Source organism: Dipodomys spectabilis, unplaced genomic scaffold, assembly GCF_019054845.1.
Source record: "Dipodomys spectabilis isolate Male_0828 unplaced genomic scaffold, ASM1905484v1 ptg000669l, whole genome shotgun sequence".
NCBI lineage: Eukaryota > Metazoa > Chordata > Mammalia > Rodentia > Heteromyidae > Dipodomys > Dipodomys spectabilis.
Window position 1 is genome coordinate 4,769,934 of NW_024871346.1, and position 18,528 is coordinate 4,788,461.

Genomic DNA, 18,528 nt, shown 5'->3' on the forward strand with positions numbered 1-18,528 from the left:
CATAAAGAATATAGGACCAAAATAGACCTGTGTTCCAATCATTCCCAGATCTTTGCTTTCTCTACGTGGTACCTAATTTCTTATTTATGTTCTCATTTCTTTTTAGTTGTTGCTATTGTTTGTCTTTATTTATTTTAGTGTTCTTGTATATCAGAAAGAAATTATACTGCTTAAAATGTGGAATCTTATGAGAATTCAACTTAATTTAGTGAAAACACTTGATACATGCCTACCACTGAATAGTTTATAGGTGCTGATTTTCAACACAAGCTCAGAGTGCTAAGACTGCAGTTTAGCTGTCCAATGACATCATGTTGGTTTGATGCCATCTTCTTAATCATTTTTAAACATGTTTAAAACGTTTTTTATCTTCATCAAAGGTTCTAATTTTTATGTCTTGTAAAAAGTATACTAAAACTTCTTATAGATTAGTTGGCATAAGTCATAAGGTACATACTCAGATGAGACATATCTATCCCTAAATATGACTTCTAAAATGACTGTGTAAGGAGCTTGACAGGTTTCCCCGGAGAAATACATTTAATTGTATGTTAAATACTATCATTTAAAATGTTTAAACATAGTTTTAAGATCATAGAGTAAATAAAAAAAAGATTTTTAAGAAAATGTAATATATTTATAGGGCCAAGGAAAAATTAACAAGGCTTCAGAGGAATATGGAACACCATTAACTTACATTAGTATATGCATACTGTGTACATCAAAAGGCAAGAAAAAAGACCAGAGAGAATGTAACAATGCTCAAAGAAATAGTGACTGAAAACCTGTCAAATTATTAAGTGCATATCCAAGTACATTGATAATGATGCACTGATACACTAATCCAAGAACCTTCCCTCTTTATAAAGGATTCTAGTAAGCCCTTTCATCCTTACTGTGGTAATTATTTGATTCTATTCTGTCAGTTTGTAATAAGAATGAATGATTTAATTCTGTAAATCCTCCACTTGTATTTTAGATGCAAGAATCCCCCTTTCAAAAAAATGTTTGAAAGAATGCCAGTTCTTAATTTCCTGTGCATTATTTAATACAAGTACTGTTGAGTACTGATAGAAACCTATGGATAACATCTCTTTTTTTCTTTCCTTATCTTCATGAAGACAAATTGAGTGGCAGTAGTAATACAAACAAAAGACAGAAAATTGCTCAGGATTTCCTCACTTCTATTGACCAGACAGGAGAACTTTTGGCAATGTTTGAAGATGAGGAAATTGATGACGTTAAACAAGAAAGAATGGAGGTATGATACTTTCCTCTTTTTCACAGTAACACACTCACCATTGCATCATCGTGTACCATGCTGTTGCTGCTCCTCCAGAGAGTCCTTTGTCTGATAGCATTAGTATCCCCTGGTATAAACCGTATAGAGAGGGAATTTCTCTCACAGTTGACTTTGGAAGACAGCTTCAGTTCTCTGTCTCTCTGTTTCTCCTTTGAAAACAAGGTTTCCTTCCTCAGGATCTGACATTTTCTGGTTTCATTTTATTCTGTTTAAGCTAGTTTATAATCAGATATTTACTTTTTTTGTTCCAAATTATACTGCTATCTTTGGGTGAAAGGCTTTTACTTGCCACTTTTGTTTGGCATAACTTGCAAAGAGCTATTTTTCAGAGTGTTTGCAGGTTATGATTGGACTCACTAGCCAAGGTGGTACTCAGGGCAATTACATGCTTTGTATCACTAACACAATTACTGACATATATTTGGATTGCCTGGATATGTTTTCACAATAGATTTGAAAACTGTATGTGTTTTATTGACCTTAAAAGCCATCTATACATGAAATTATTGTTTCTTTAAATATACTTCAGGAAAATGAAAGTAATGATTTATTTCACTTGAGCACCATCCAAAATACAGGACAGTTTTCACCACTGTTACTATATCTTTACGTGATTAAAAAAAAAAGTCAATTCAATTTCCCCTTTCTCTTTAAATTGGTCAAGAGAGGTAATTCCAGAATTCTGAAACGATTTGCTAAGTGCCTACTTCATCATAGTGTCTATGCATGCTAAAAATATAATTATTTCATGTTAAATTTTGGAGGAAGTCCAATAGACATATATGCTTTATAAACTTTAACAACCTTCTTTAAAGAATTAGCAATGCTTAGATCATGAACTGTGATCTAAAGGCAGTGTTCTTTTAGGTATCAATTACCTTAGAAATGTGTGGTTATCTTGGTTTGGGCAACTGCAAATGGTTTTAGTTCAACATTGCCTTGAGCTAAAAACATGCTAAGTTGTCCAAAGCAGATGATAAACATAAATTTCTGATGTCATTATGGCCTAAACAGGATATGATTATTTAGTGGCATGGTTTCACTTATAGTGTATCACACAGAGAACAAATACTGTGTATCTTTATTTTTAATATTTTTATATTATAAAACATGGGCCTTATGGAACAACTCTAAATGAAACATAAAATTGAACAGATAGCTTGTTGGTTTGATGGGAAAAATCTCAGCTAAACAAACTTGTTTCCTAAGGAATATCCCACAATTAAGCAAAAGAGGAAAAAAATGGAGCATTTTATAACATTAAGCTCATACTAGCCCACAGTCGTGATAGTAGGTCTAGAAAATGATGAGTCAATGAGGTACTTGTTAAAATCAATAAAGTATCTGAAAGGGCAGAGTGGAATAAGTTTAAGCACTTACACGGCCCATATACCACTTTCCTGTAATTATATGTGGTAAGCAGGATAATGGAATATTAGTAGTTGATAACAATTGTCACAATAGAAGTCTGCTTCATCTACAAGCCTGATTGGTAACTTCTTTCAACTTATATGAGGACTAAAACCTGAGATAACAGACAGTCGTTTTGATATTCTACTCCTCAAAAAAAAACAACCAGAATTTAACTGGATAAAAAAAAAATGATAGCCTATAGCCACAACTGTAGACAGTAGAAAGTGGAACCGTTAAAAGCAGAGGCCTTGCCTGCTTCTAATTTGACAGGTTATACTTTCAAGAGTAAACCACAACTGTAGCGGTCCATATGAAACCACTTTGGATTCACAGACTGCAATCTCTTGCTTTTAAAGTGCAGTGGAATAATCAGTCCTGGCATCATTCAGTGATTTAATTTTCCTCTTAAGTATCACTTATGGCTGCAGAAACATTGTGTACTACCTTCTGCCATTAAATGTATGAAAATGGTATAGACCTACCAACAAGCGTAGTTTGGGTTTTCTTTCTTTGTTGTATTTTTTCCTCTCATATAAATGTACTTCAGAAAAGAAACTCGCTTATAGTCATAAAAACTCACTTGGGACCCCTAGCTTCTTCTCAAAACATTGACTAAGCATAGAAAAACCACACTTGGTGCTTTCCTATGTAGCTGATGAATGTGTGTCTAACTTTTTCTCATAATTTTTACTTCATTACTATTAAGCATTATATGACAAAATATGAAAAATGTCTGAATTTATGTGTTCATTTTGCCTTGATAGTCCATTATCAAGAGTTAATTAACTCTTACCCTACTTTCTCTCTAACTCTAAATTTCTAACACTTGGTATAACTATAGTTGAGATTCAGGATCATGACCTCTAAAGTTCCTTCCAAATTAGCAAGTAAAAATTAAATAAAATTAAGGATTTTTTTAATTGGGAAATAATACATATGACTACAGCTTCTTCCAGCAAGCCCCTCTTTCTACCCACTCTTCCTACCTCTCCTCCTGTCCCTCCTCTCACCCCTCCTTCTACCCACTCCATTCCCAAATGAGCTGAGTATGTTTTAGCATTGACAATGGTTTCTTTTTTTCATTAGATTTTCTGAATTCTAACCAACTAAATGTGGTTTGGCAGAAGGCAAGAAAGTGTCACTATAAGCTGCAGATAGCTTTGGGGTTTCTAACAACCAGGAATTCTGATCAGTCACAGAAGAGCTCTAGGTAAAATCTAGCCTCTCCGCTTCTGGAGGAGCCCGATAAACTAGGTTTATGATTAATCAAGTGACTGGTCAGTCTAAGTTTGTGAAGGGGATTCAAAGATGGATACTTAAAACATCAGGTGAACTCTTCTTTCTGTAGAATCTTCCAACCGATAAAAGTAAATGAGAGTAAAGATAGAATTTACCAGAGAAATCAGCCGTTAAACACATTGGAGTGTTCAAAATCCCCAGTAACTATTTGTGTCATGCTTTTAAGTTGGAGCCCTAATTAAAACTTTTAATTAAGCCCTTAAACTGTAATCTTGCAAGAAAACAAAACTATTTGCATAAAATTTAAGGCAGCTTGATTTTTAAAAAATTAAACACTAAAGCCGGGCGCTGGTGGCTCACGCCTGTAATCCTAGATACTCAGGAGGCTGAGATCTGAGGATCATGGTTCAAAGCCAGCCCAGGCAGGAAACTCCATGAAACTCTTATCTCCAATAAACCACCAGGAAACCGGAAGTGGTGTTGTAGCTCAAGTGGTAGAGCTCTAGCCTTGAGCTGAAGAACTGAGGGACAGTGCTCAGGCCCAGAGTTTAAGCTCCATGACAGACCAAAAAAAAGAAAAGATTAAACTCTAAATTGGGTGAGATCCTAGGTTGTCATCTTGTGTTGCTTAACCTAAAATGAACCAGCCATAAAACTTAAAACAGAAAGTTGAGTGAAAAGAAGAACCTAGGGTACCATTCAACTGTGCCCCAAATACTGTATGGGCTATGATCCTCTAGAAGTTTCAGCCCTACAGTTGTTAATTTTGGAGATAAATGGACTGAAAGACTTGTTCATAAAACCAAGGAGATGGCTGTACATCTCCAGTTTTCTTTCTGTTAGTCCCCTTTTCTACATATCATGATCTTTTTAATTTTAAAGGGAAAACAAAGTACCTATAAAGTGAGTCCAAAATATCTTAGGTAAGGTTTTAGCAAAAGTATCAGTAAGATGCGACTATTTACAAATACCAAAAATTGTTAGTTTTATTTAAGAGCTGCAACTCAAAGACATTTAAATTTTTTAATGTATTTGGGATTAAGAAATAGACTAGGGACACAGCTTATGTAGACTACTTGCCTACCATATATGAATCCCCAGGATTGATTGCATGCATACAAAAACATCAGTGTTTTACCTTTGTTTTTCCCTAGTAGTTTCAGAGTTTCTGCTCATACAGTAAGGGTCTCGGATCCATTTTGAGCTGGTTTTTGTGAGTGATAGATAGGAGATAAGCTTTATCTTCTGCATCTGAATTATCAGCACCATTTGTTGAAGATGTTATGCTTTCCTCAATGTGCATTTTAGGCACTTTTGTCAAGAATCAATTGGCTGAAGCTGTATAGATTCATTTCTGGGTTCTCTTATTCTGTTCTATTGGTCTGTATGTCTATTTTTATGCCAGTACCATAATGTGGCTTTATAGTATGTCTAGAAATCAGGTATTACATGATATTTAGATTAGCAGGTTCCAAAAACTTTCATTTCAAATAGAATTAAGCAATTATGGAAATGTATGTATTGGTTTAGGTAAACAGAGTCCCGCGTTAAATTTACCTCCAAGCAAGGTTTAATATAGTTCACAATGAGTATTGGATATCTAACTTTAATTTCCCATAATTCCCTTTTGCCCTTTTCTGTTTTGTTGGCCTAATCTTCAGACTGATTTTTTACCTAGAAGCACAAATTGCTATAGAAGTTCCAAATCCAGACAGAGAGAAAGCTATGTTTCAAGGCTTAAATCTCAAGGTCTCTCCAGACCTCTGCCAGCCACACTAGCTGGTAAGATAGAATGTCTTGACTAGCCTACCCAAATCCTCTGCTTCATTGATAAAGCTGAAGATACAGGTCCCCTTGAACAAAAGCATGGGTCCCCAGAGCTTTAGTAAGAGAACCATAAAGGTTTGTAAAATGAAGGGCCTCCACAGGGTGACACTGCGAATGAATAAAGTGATGTTATAACCTTGGCTCTTTGCTTAGATCTCCAGAAGTTTTCCCTAAACCATAGCATGGTAGAATGAGTGTAACTTATACATCCCTCATTCCATTCATCCATTTATTTATTTATTGAGATTCTTTTGTAAGTCAGCCATGTGCTGGGTCCTAAAACTATAGTAATAAAAGAGATAAAATGCTGTTTGTGCCCACAGAATGCTAGAGTGATACCTGGCTAATCGAAAGATAAATATCTAGGAAAAAAGAGTGTTTGCCAGACCCAACCAATATTTGCTATTCTTAGCATTATTATGAAATTAGGCCTTAATGTCAACTTTATTTGTGGATTTGGGGTTGTAGATTTTTCTATTGCATTTGCTATTGTATTTGAAATTGAGTTTTTCTGAGTCAAGGCACATTACTTAACTAACCAGAAGCAGAGCCATTAGAATTAACCTCATGGTGGTTTGCTGTAAAAGGTACAAAATAAAATAGAACTAGGGTAAATTTAAAACATGAGGCAATGTAATGTTGTAAAAGTTAGCATTTCAATGAAATTCATCAGGAAGAATGCATTGTTATATTTATTCTTTTTTAATATATATTTTTATTATAAAGATACTGTACAAAGGGGTTACAGTTACATGAGTAAGGTAATGAGTACACTTCCTATCAAGCATTATTGCCCCCTCTTTTTAATATTTAATCTTTAAAATATATATTATATATATACTTATATATATAATTTTGTTTAAAATTTTTGTTCAAATTTTTAACTCAATAAGTTTATGGACTTGTTCTTCAGGAAATATTAGTAGTCATAATCTATCAAACTTTTGATAACTTTACCTACATGGAGCAGAAATGCATATAATATTAATATATATTTTCTGACCTAAAATCCTAGCCCGTATACTGTTACTTAAAAGGAACTCAAAATTTGGGTTGTAATATGTAGCTCTGAAATTGATTTCTGCTTGCAACTTTATAAACTTTCTCAAATTACATTTCTATAATGGTAAACAATTGTGTTTTTGTTCCATGGATGCTTGTCCAAGGAAAAAGTCTCCTGGAGAAGGGATTTTCAATTAGTGACATGAAAAAAGTAAGTTTTAAATTGTAGGACATAGAACATTTTCTGACTCTGACCCAAATCCATCGTTCTGTAGTTCACTGTCTCAGATTGGACAGGTGGATCTCAAGGGAGCCCATTGGGCTTTTCATCTGTGAATGGTGAGCTCACAAACAGGCAAGTCAGAGTTCTACTGTTCTGGGAGCACCCACAGACCAGGTATGAAACCAGAGTGGTTGTGGAACTTTTTTTATTTTTTGATCATTCCGTAATATTTCTGGATATATAATCTGGAGGGCTGTTGCTTTCCTCTACAGCAAAATTAACCAGATAACTACTGTGTTTATGAAAATAAATTTTCCTACCACTGCAATTTGTCTTCTACCTTCAGAACTGTTCAAAGTTTCTGTACTATAAGAATTAGATGGGTTATTTTTCTTCCTGCCCTTTTTCTAAGGCTGCAAGAGAGGAAAAATACAAGGTGGCAGCATTAAAATTATAGTCAGAAATTCTGTGTCTCCTCTGCAAATCAGAATATGTGACCTGACATCCCATTTGCTACAGGGAAATATTTTTAGTCAGGACTTGGTGATCAAATACAGAGCTAGTCACTTCTGTTCATCTACCTTGTCTCCATCACAGGAAATAAAAATTCATTTCTTAGGATAAAGGTAGACATGGCCACCGAACCATAGCATCTGTGCCCACTGCAGTAATACATGTGTACAGGCCTAACCGGGCTGCTGTGGTTGTTTTTGCATAAATGGGTATTTGACAAAAACATGCTGATTATACTGTTCAGTTGCATTTTTATAGAACCAATCAATATTTTCTGTCTCAAGTAATTTTAATTTGTTCTTTTAAAAAACGAAATCCTCTCTTTTAAGATACATTCAAGGTTTTCTTAGAGATCAGTCCACCACCTTGTTTATAAAACACCTTGGCAGAGAAGACTTTTAAAATATCATTGAATTTAAGAACACCACAGGATTTACCACTAATTTACATTAAATGTTTATAGTTCTCAAATTGTGGTTGTTGTAATAACCAAAATATTTTTGTCTTGAATATTTTGTGGATTATGTTTCCCTATTCTTTCTCCTTCATCCACATTCCCCACAGTAGGTGGGCAGATTGTTGTTATATAGTCTGGCTTTTATTTATCCTTACAGTTTAATCTCAACAAGTTAGTATTTCAAGGCTGTCACTCTACTACTTGAGCCACACCTCCAGCACAAGTTAGTATTTCCAAATATGAAACCAAGTACATTCTGTAGCTACATTTTTATCTTTTTAATGCTTCAGTTTTAATTAAATTAACAGATCTCTTGTTTGGTATAAATAACTTATTTTCGTTCCTTTCTTTGCATACTTGATGTTTGGTTCATCATAAAAATCAAGATGTTAAGTACGATTAGACTTACTTATAGATCACTGTATTCATTTAGAATTAAGAATGGTGGCTGGTGCCATTAAAGGTACCCATGTGCATACGTGTGTGCATGCTCTCACACATGCATGCACATATATGCACGCACACACACACACCTTACTTGAAGGAACTTCCTAAATAGATGTTTGCTTTTCTTCCCAACATCTCAGTTCAAATATATTAGTATGTGAAAAATTGTGGTGTAACTTCTTACATTTGCTTAGTTTAGTTTAACTTGCTAAATAAGGCCTATACTTATTTCTTATCATATCTTCTATGCTTAGCATAGTGCCTCAAATATTTGTCTGTATGCAATGCATATAGGTATACTTTCATAGCTAGAATATATGAACATGTTATTCACATGTAGTGCTTAGGAATCTGAGGCGGGAGTATCTTGAGAACTATGTGCAGTGTTTTAAAGTTATGTAGGTAAAGAGAGGTGAAATTTTGAGTGGGTGGATAAATGGACAGATAGGTAGACATATAAATGATAGATATGCATGCATAACATGATGTGTATTCAGCCTTTTAAAAATGAAGAGATTTTGCCATTTGAAGGCAACTCCTGAAGATAATGTGTTATGAGAAATAAACCAAACACATAAGAGAAAAATACTGATCTTCTATATGCAACTGAACTGGAGTGATTGGTTATTTTTGTAACCTGGATTTTACTTCTTTGGACTATCAGTTGTCTGAAACTAATCAAGTACTCTTTAAAATTATTCTACTAGTGTCTCATGGTATTATTGTAAATTATTCCACCATTTGTTTGGGACTTGGATTCTTTCACATATAGTGACTATACATGTTACTCAAAATAGTATGGGTTCTCTGAAGGAGACATCCATAGGAAAATTCATAAATTGTTTATAATACATTTTAAATAATACCAACTTTTTTAATAATACCAATTTTTCTGTTTCCTACCTGCAAAATCAAAATCAAAGCTGGGAAAAAATAAACCATACTTTAAGGGATGAAATGTATTTCATGTAAATTGTACCAAGAATTACCCAGTTTGCATGGGTATGCAAAAGTAGACAATTTCATGTGTTAGTGGAAGCCTCAGTTGATTCAACTATATGGAAATACATGGGACAGCATTTATTAAATGCATTTTAAAAACTCACATCTCTTTTTGTGTTCTTTGAGTTAAAAATGTACTTCTAGGTACTATCCTAAGAAAATAATTTTTGTTTAGCAGAGGAATATTAGAGGTGTAAATTTCCCTCTCATTATGGCTTTTGATATAGCCTAGAGATTTATAAAACATGTTGTATCTCTATTATTTAAGTATTATTTTGTAAGTATATTGTAAGTGACCTTTTGAATTGCCTTTTGGCCTAATTTATTTATTATACTTTAAATATAAAGGTATACATTTTCCAAGTGTCTGGGTGTTTTATTTCTTCTTTTATTAGATATTTTAGTTGTTTTGTTACATAGTAGTTAGATTGTTGGGTGTATTATTTTTGTTAGAATTTTCTTGTCGATCTAATCTGTGGTGGTTATTCAGTAAATTTTCCTTAGACAAGGTAGGAAAATCATTATTAAAGAGTTTCCAAACCTTTTTTAGAACCAAACCCATCAGTTAAAATGCCTGTCCTAGGAAAGCTACATTCCCTGCTAAATTAACTCTTTGCCATTCCAATACCATGTCTGTTCCCAAGCAACAGAGTGAAGTGGGAGAAAAACACAACCTACTTCAGTTCTTTTGAACCTCAGATAGTGCTTAGTACTGTCAGTCACCCTGCAACAGTACCCTCTCTCAGCTGTGCTTAAATGTTACACACACCTTTTTCTGTCTTATCAAGCCTCTGGCACTACTTTCCACTCTGGTTCCCTATGTTTTGTATCCTGATTCACTGAGGAAAGAGAAGCAATGAGAACACTTTCACAAGCTCTCTGTACAACACTGACAGACTTTATTGATTAATTTTTATCAGTGCAGAAATGGTAGAAAGTTTGCCCTTTCTTGAAACACTTCCAGCTACATTTTTTTGTTTTCCCTGTAGTATGTACCTTCTCAAACGAGGTTGCATGTATTACCTTCCAACTCTCTTTAGAACGAACCTAACTTATACTTTTATCCTCACTGTTCTCCAAAGCTTTTTGTTAAAGTCACTACTGACCCTTAATGTTGTTGAATATGTTGGCTTATCTTCTATCTAGTTTTCTCTCTTTCTCTCTCTCTCTCTTTTCCTCTATCGCTCACTCATTCGCTTGCTCACTGTCTCTCCCCCTTCCCCAGTGTTAGCTCTGTGGCTCTGAACTAAACAAACTGATATTTTGCACTGGTTTCTAGCCCTCTCATTTCTCTCAGATACTTGCAGATAGATGCATCTATCAGAGAGACAGTCTTCCCTCAGCCTTGCCATTAAAAAGGTGCCTTGGACTGATTTTTGTTGAAGTCCTAACAGCCAACATGGTAATCTTTGGAGACCAAGGCCTTGGGAAGAGTGTGTATAGATGTGTGTATAGATGAAGTCACAAGGATAAGTTCCCATAAGGGGATGAGCAAGAACCCTGCAGGATCATGAAGAGACTAGAGCTCTTTGCTGTGCAAGAACATGAAGAAACAGCTATCAGTAAGCCAGGAAGAAAAGTTCTTATCAGAACCAGACTATGATACTAAGATTCTGAGATCAGACTTCCAGCCTCCTGATGTGTGCTGGCGGTTGGTTGGTTGGTTGGTTGGTTTGGGAGGAAGTGAGCCTAGAGGGGAGTTGTGGGGGTTTTGAATTCAGGGTGTTGGGTTTGGTGAACAGGTACTGTACCACTTAAGCCACTTTGTCAGTCTTTTTTGTGTTGATTCTTGGTAAGATACTGTCTTAATTTATGCCCAGGCTAGCTTGGACTGTGATCCTCCTCTTTGTGCACCCCTTTGCCAGTAGGATGACAGGCACATACCACCTTGCCTTAGCCATATTATCATTCTTCTTCCAATAGTTTCTTCCAATGCAAGCTCCAGGAGGCACAAATTTTGGCAAAATCTCGAGCACCCAGAGCAGTATGTAACTTTAGAGGTACTTACAAACTATTTATTATATAAGCAAATAAGCTCATAATAATAAAAATATTCCCAAAGATCTATGGTGCATAGCTGTTGAATCATTTGGAAAGAACTTATTTTCTTATGATTTTTACCCGAAAGGGATACATAAGTTTCTGTTAAAATATCTATTAGTATCAGAAAATTTCAGCAAATTTATAACACTTGACTTTTAAATAGGAGAAACGTTCAGTTGTCTTTGAGTTCTATAGCAGATTCCTTTTGCCTAAGTAACCTGTAAGCCTACAACCTTTTATGTTTGTCATTTTCATTCAAAATATTGCAAAAATTCTGCTGTTACGATTGTTTTAAGTTGGCTCTGGTGAAGACATCCACAAAGTAAAGTTGAGTAAATTGCCATGCCCTCAAAGCAATGGTGGGAAAGAAGAGACTTGCATAACACTTGTTATGTGGCAAGTAATATCCTAAACCCTGATTTGTATACTATCTCATGTTTGCTATTTTAACATGATGAGGACACTGAAGACAGAGATTAGAAAACTTGCTAACTATCACATCATGGGTACCTGTACTATCTGGAAAAGGAAAGCAATAGGAAAGTTCAGTATTTCTTCCAGTCTGGTCTACATCTGGAAGAATTACCTGAGCTTATTATACATGCTTACTAGCCTCTCTTAATTTTGAGATGGATGAAGATATTTTCTCTTATTTCTGCTTTTTATCCAGCTAGTTGTTAATTTCTGAACAGAATCACACTTGAAAAGATAAAAGATTTATCGTATTTGCTTTGTAAATATAAAAGTTCATTGTCTTAATTCCACAATATTTTAAAACCATAGTTGATAAGAGATAACTGTGGTTCTTTCACAAATTTTGAAAACTCATGAGGGTCCAAGGACATTGGGTTATTTGCATATTTGTGCTAATCAGATTGTTCATCTCTTAATCATGAGCTAAGAGAGAACTATTTCAAAAGACTTTTGGTTGAAAAGGAGTAGAGGCAAAGTGGTTTAAAAACCTGAAAAGAAATTTGAACTGTAGGGAGCATTAATTGATAAGCACTGTATTATTGTGGGAAAAATAAAATTCTAAAGACAGATGGTAGGAAGTTGGAAAGGTTTCAGAAAAAAAATATGAGATGTCAATGATCATCCAGTTTTCTGTTTTCAGCGTTTTGCCTCTTAGCGAGGATGATTGAAATGATTTGCATTTATGAAAACAGAATAATGAAATCTATTGAAATTGATTTTAAAGGAAGGAAAAGGGTAAGGGAGAGTGATAAGAGGTGAGATGAATTGAAATACATATGTTAACGTGAAGAAATGTAACAGCAAAACCTTCCCTGCACAACCAGTGTATTTTAATATTTTTTAAAAACTTTGGCCTATAATGTATTCATGAATTGAAGGATTTTATATTTTTGTTTTAAATGTAACTTTTCTGTTGTCACTAAATTTCAGTGCGACAATTGTATTCCATCCTTGACAACTCTTGTTTATCAAGCCTGTTTTTTGGAGAAGTGGAAAACCGCTGATATGAAAAATGATTATAAAGTAAAATTGGACACCTCTGCCTTATGAGGGTTTTGTTTTGTGTTGTTTTTTAGGAAGATCATGTTTCCTACTGTGAAGAACTTGGTGATGATGTCTAGACCTGTTTTACATTTATCGTCAAGTTTCCTGCAGGGTGTGATGCTTATTAAGAAATGTGTCTTAATAAATATGATGCTAATATTATAAGAGTTCATTACATATGAGAAATAGGTGAATTTTGTTTGGATACTGGAACAGAATTTCCTAAAGGAAATTCAAAGCATGTCTACTAAATTTATGTTTTTGAAGCCTCACCTTATTGCGATATAATCAGAATACCAAACATTTTTCCTGTAGCACAGAATGCTTACTTTTACCTAACAAATCATTCCATTTAGACAGCTACAGTGAAAAACTATGAGGTCACAGTGGTTTACAAATAACTGGCAATGTTTTGATTGTGGAGCTTCTCTTCTATTCATCTATGCATATGTTATTCAAACATCATTTTAAACTTCTCATGAATATTTTCGAAGAACAATGACAGGTACTTGACTTTTATAAAGCCTTAGTTCTACTCAAAAGCAGCTATTTCTAAAAGTTTCCAGTGGGTATTTTATTTTTAAAAGACAGACTTAATATTTAGTCCATACATAATCTCTCTTCTATTGCCAGTATCAAAAGACCTCTTGACACTGTAAATTAAAGGGGGAAATTCTTCTTATGAAAGGAGAACGAGGAAATTAGCCCAATATTGACATAGTGGAGTGCATTCTTGCATCATTGCTAGTGAGGGCGTTCTCACAGTATAGTATTAAATATGTGTGGCCCAAAGATTAAGTATCTAATGACTTCTCTCACTGAAAATTTTCTGTATAAAGAATGTATAAAACTATTCAAAAAGAAATGCACTCATACCTTGCCTAGGTAATTATAACCTCTCTGTACATCACCTTTACAAAAATTTTAATGTATATTTTTATTGTAAAGATACTGTACAGAGGAATTACAGTTACATGAGTAAGGTAATGAGTACATTTCCTATTGAGCATTGTTCCCCCCTCCTTTGTTTTTCCCCTACCATTCCTTCCCTCCTCACCTCCCCAACTCCTCCCCACCCCCAAGTTGTAAAATTTGTTTTCAGCATAGTGTCTTGTACATTTCATTGTTACAATGGGTCAACCAGTATCCTTATTTCAGCATTTTGTTACTTCCCTCCCCCTCCCCAAATTAGAAAAATGTATATACAAGATGCAGAGTACTGAATCAAATACAGTAAAAATGGGGGTTATATCATGGGGGAAGAAAATACAAAAGAAACAAAAAAATCATATAGTACATTAAAAAAATTTGATACACACACACAATGGAATTCTATGCTTCCATCAGAAAGAATGACACCACCCCATTTGTTAGGAAATGGAAAGACTTGGAAAAAATTATATTAAATGAAGTAAGCCAAGCACAAAGTTATTTGCAATAACTACTATATATCTAGGACAAGCAAAAATAAGATGATGAACCCCGAGATAGGGATACAATAATTAAAAAAAAAAAAAGAATATACACAATTTCTGAGTGCAGGGGCTCATGCTGGTATCCTGAATACTTGAAAAGCAGAGATTTTGAGGATCTAAGTTTGAGACAAACAGAGCAAAAAGTTCTCAAGACCCTATCTTAACCAACAGCATGGCACAGTGGCCTGAGCCTGTCATCCAAGTGATGGGGGCAGGGGGTTGAGGTTGGGAGCATCATTGTTCTACTTCATGTAATGAAGAATGTTCATGAGACCCCCCCCCCCCCCCGTGTTAACAGAACAGACTGAGCAGTAAGTAACGAGTAATGAATAATGAGCAATGAGGAATGTAATGGAGGGGAATCTTTTTTTTTTTTTTTTTAACTCATTATAGGACCCCGTGACTGCTGAAAATCACTTGTGGAAAACAAAACAGTAGATCACATAAATTAAATGAATGTTATACCTTACTCTTACATCACTATGGCTGAGACACCTACCTGGTACCAAATATTCATGTTGTCCTTCCTTTAGATCAACATTCTGGTTTGTAGCTAGCTTTTGCTGTCTATATAGAATTGTATATCTTTCTTCTTACCTTGTAGGTAGGTATGATGCTTAGTTGTAGAAATGTAATAAATAAATGTAGTAATGAAATATTTTGTGAGACTTGCCAGTAGTTCTCTTTAAAGAGGATAACAGGGGAAGTATACCTTTTTTTTCTTTTCTTCCTGTATTTCATTGATTTATACAGATATAACAGCTCAAATCACCAGTATGAATCATCAAGTCAAGGCCAAAAACCTAAAACATGAGTGTAGATGCTGAAAACCAGGGCCTTGATGACCTCAGTATGTGGTTATGTCAAGCCCAAAAGGTTGTCAGGTTAGAGTAGTTATCTGCTTGTCAGGTCAGAATAGTTATCTCCAAAAGTCATTTATATGAAGAAAGATAAACTTGTTTTGGCTAAGTAACTCTTAATTTGGGATTATATGTAGTGAAAAAAATATTCTTAACTAATAAAACCTATAAGTGATCCCTAGATGGATAAGTTGAGAATATACTTTGTATTACCAAGTATTTAGTGTTTTAAGCTAGACCTTATCTAGTATAAAAATTACGCCGGTTAGCATTTGGATAATTGGAAAGACTTTGATAGCTCCCATCTGTTGAGTTTCAGTAGGATTGCTAGGGCTCTGCCTTGCCACATGCTAGTGAAGATTGAGGCTCCCTTATAAAATCTTTTTCAAATTTTTCCAGGGAAATGAATTCATAAGTTTTTCACAAGTTGTGCTACATACTTTTTGTGCCATGAGAGAAGATAATTTGCTGTGTAAACTTGTCATCTTTTAGTGTTGAAATGGCTCATCCCAGCCCTCAAACATGAGTTTTACTGGGATTCCCACTGTCAGTTCCAAAGCTCCACTTAACCTTTCACCAGGACATTGATTTTCCTCTTTCCAAGATAATTGACAAATTAAGTCTGTTTTTATAGTGTAGGAATACACTGCCATAGGCTCTGACTTTTTCCAAGAACACTCATGACCACAGGACAAGTGTTAATATCTTAATGTGTTGCAGCCAAAAAGACATACTAATTTGAAGAGTTTTACTCATTAAGACTTTTGACATCAAAGGCTTGAAAAAAAATCATTCACTATTTATTAGTATGCTTCCTGCCTTTTAAATTCCGGAAGAAAATAGGGGAAAGGATTTGATTTTAGGTGTTTATTTTTATTTTTTGTTAATCAAAATATCCATCCTGTTACTTGCAAAATTAAAATAATATGCTATAGAAAATAAGTACCATCTGGGCTATATTTTTTTCTACTTCCTATAAAGAACAGTATGCAAAGAAGGATATGCAAAGCAATAGGGCATGTTCAATTCAATTATACTTACAGGATAACTGATGTGGTACAATAGATAATATTCCCCTCACTGACTAGAACCAGAAACACAAAATTTACAGCATATGTATATCAAGTTATTACTCTATCTAACGCTGACTGCCATCCCCAGCACAATGACTCCAAAAGTGTAGTCTATATTTTCAATAGCTACTACACAATATTCATAGTCTCCTTATGTTTTGTTAAATGACCTATTTGTTTTAGAATACATTTCTAGATTTTATCAAAGCTGTACATTGCTCAAATTTGACTGTTTTCAATTCTATTAAAAAAAAATAGTTTCTCACGCCTGTAATCCTAGCTACTCAGGAGGCTGAGATCTGAGGATCGAGGTTCAAAGCCAGCCCGGGCAGGAAAGACCGTGAGACTCCTATCTCCAATAAAACCACCAGAAAACCGGAAGTGGCGCTGTAGCTCAAGTGGTAGAGCGCTCGCCTTGAGCTGCAGAGCTGAGGGACAGTGCCCAGGCCCAGAGTTCAAGCCCCACGACCGACAAAAAAAAAAAAAAATAGTTTCTCATCAGAGCCACTAAAGAAAGTCTTGGTTAGAAATTTTTTAGATTATCATAAATCTTACAAGTTCTTAAATGGTAACATGTAATATTAATGTCCAGTACAGCTGATCATAGTTTGTTCAGATACAAAATTTTATCGGAGTCAGGAGTATTATGAAAAGAATCAGCAATCTATCAGAAAGAGCACTAATTTCCAAATAGGGAGCTAACTCTTTCTAGCAATATGTCATGATTAAAAAAAAAAAAAAAAAAAAAGCCACAGAAACTCATGCAAGTACTGAACCAACTGTCTTGCCTAGTTCTCCAGATCTGTTAAGGTGCCTTTGGGGTGATGAGTGGGTAAAAATGTACTAAGCCTTTCTGGTAGTTTTTCTGTAAGTCTGAAATTATTTCAAAAATAGTGTGATGTTGTTTTGTGCTTTGTTTGGTTTTGTGAGTGTTGTTAAAGCTATGGCATCAGTGAGCGGCAGCTTGTCCCTCTGCAGAGTGGAAGTGAATGGCTTCTCTTCCACGCTGACAGCTCTACTAGTGTCTGGTGCTATCGTTCTTCCTTATTGCACTTTATCCACCTTTAATTGTCCCTTCCTTTTGCTGCCAAAGTTGTCCTTGGCTTCATTAAAGTGCTTGTGGTTGCTCTCTTTAAGGTGAAATACTATCTCAAATTACCAAGTTAGTAAGACAGTCCTTTTTTCATCTGCCCTTGGAATCCATTCTCCATGCTCTTTGCATGCCCTTACTAAGACTTCTTACCTACAGCTGAGACCTAGTGGCCAATGACACTTAATCATCTAACATTTATAATATATTAATACATTCCCTTATAAGTAAATGCCAAATAAAACTTGATCACTGACATCTAAGAGGATAAGATTTAATTTCATCATCAAGTACCTTAACAGAAGCCATTTTGTTAAATACCCATAATTATAGGGTTTGAATTTATGATTCCAGGGGATTTTGCTTTTCTGCATTTTTAGGAGCTCACCAGGCAGCCATTGTGCTTTGGCTACTAGAAACTTTGAATCTGAATATAGCTAGAACTTTCTCAGATGTCCTTCTGCAGGACATTTTCTGTTAGAAGCTTTAAACACACAATCATTTTAAAGATTATTTCTGCTTCATAAAGAATGTTTTGAATTAGTTAATAATTTTAACAAATATTTTAAATAATTTTAAGATAATAATTAAAATAGATATGAATTTTCTGAACATGTAGACATTGCTGCTTTTTCCTGTCTTGTGAATTTGTGTTTTTGAATTTTTGTTTATTGCATTTGAAAGAAAAGCTATTTTGAATATTGTGCTTACTGCTGTATTCTAATAAAAGTCATGTTTGGTGGAAACTCGCTTTCTTTTATTTTGTTCAATGAGTAAGTCTTGACATATCAGAAAAGACAGTTTTCTGTCTGTTGTTTCGTGTTAACTCGTGCTGCCAGCTGGATCAGCTTCTGTGGCAGATGTCGCTTGGTGAACTCTCTCGTCTCTGACTCATGGAAACTACTCAGCTAATTGTGAGAAAAGGAACTTTAGCTTTAAAATGATTAAGAGCATGCTTTTTAGAGGGATAAACAATTTAATTTTGTTTGTTTCTAATCTGAAATGCTATCAAGTTGTAAAAGCCTCTTTTTCTTCTATAATAT

The 18,528-nt window shown here is 34.7% G+C and overlaps 1 protein-coding gene across 4 annotated transcripts in view; it reads left to right on the forward strand.

Moving 5' to 3' along the window:
• The window catches only part of Supt3h (SPT3 homolog, SAGA and STAGA complex component), a 241,546-nt gene that overhangs the window by 147,965 nt on the left and 75,053 nt on the right, over nt 1-18,528 (forward strand). For all 4 annotated transcript variants that reach the window (XM_042672007.1, XM_042672005.1, XM_042672004.1 and 1 more), the window contains exon 6: nt 1,122-1,261. In XM_042672007.1, the coding sequence (XP_042527941.1) occupies nt 1,122-1,261 (140 nt within the window). The remainder of the gene's footprint in view (nt 1-1,121; nt 1,262-18,528) is intronic.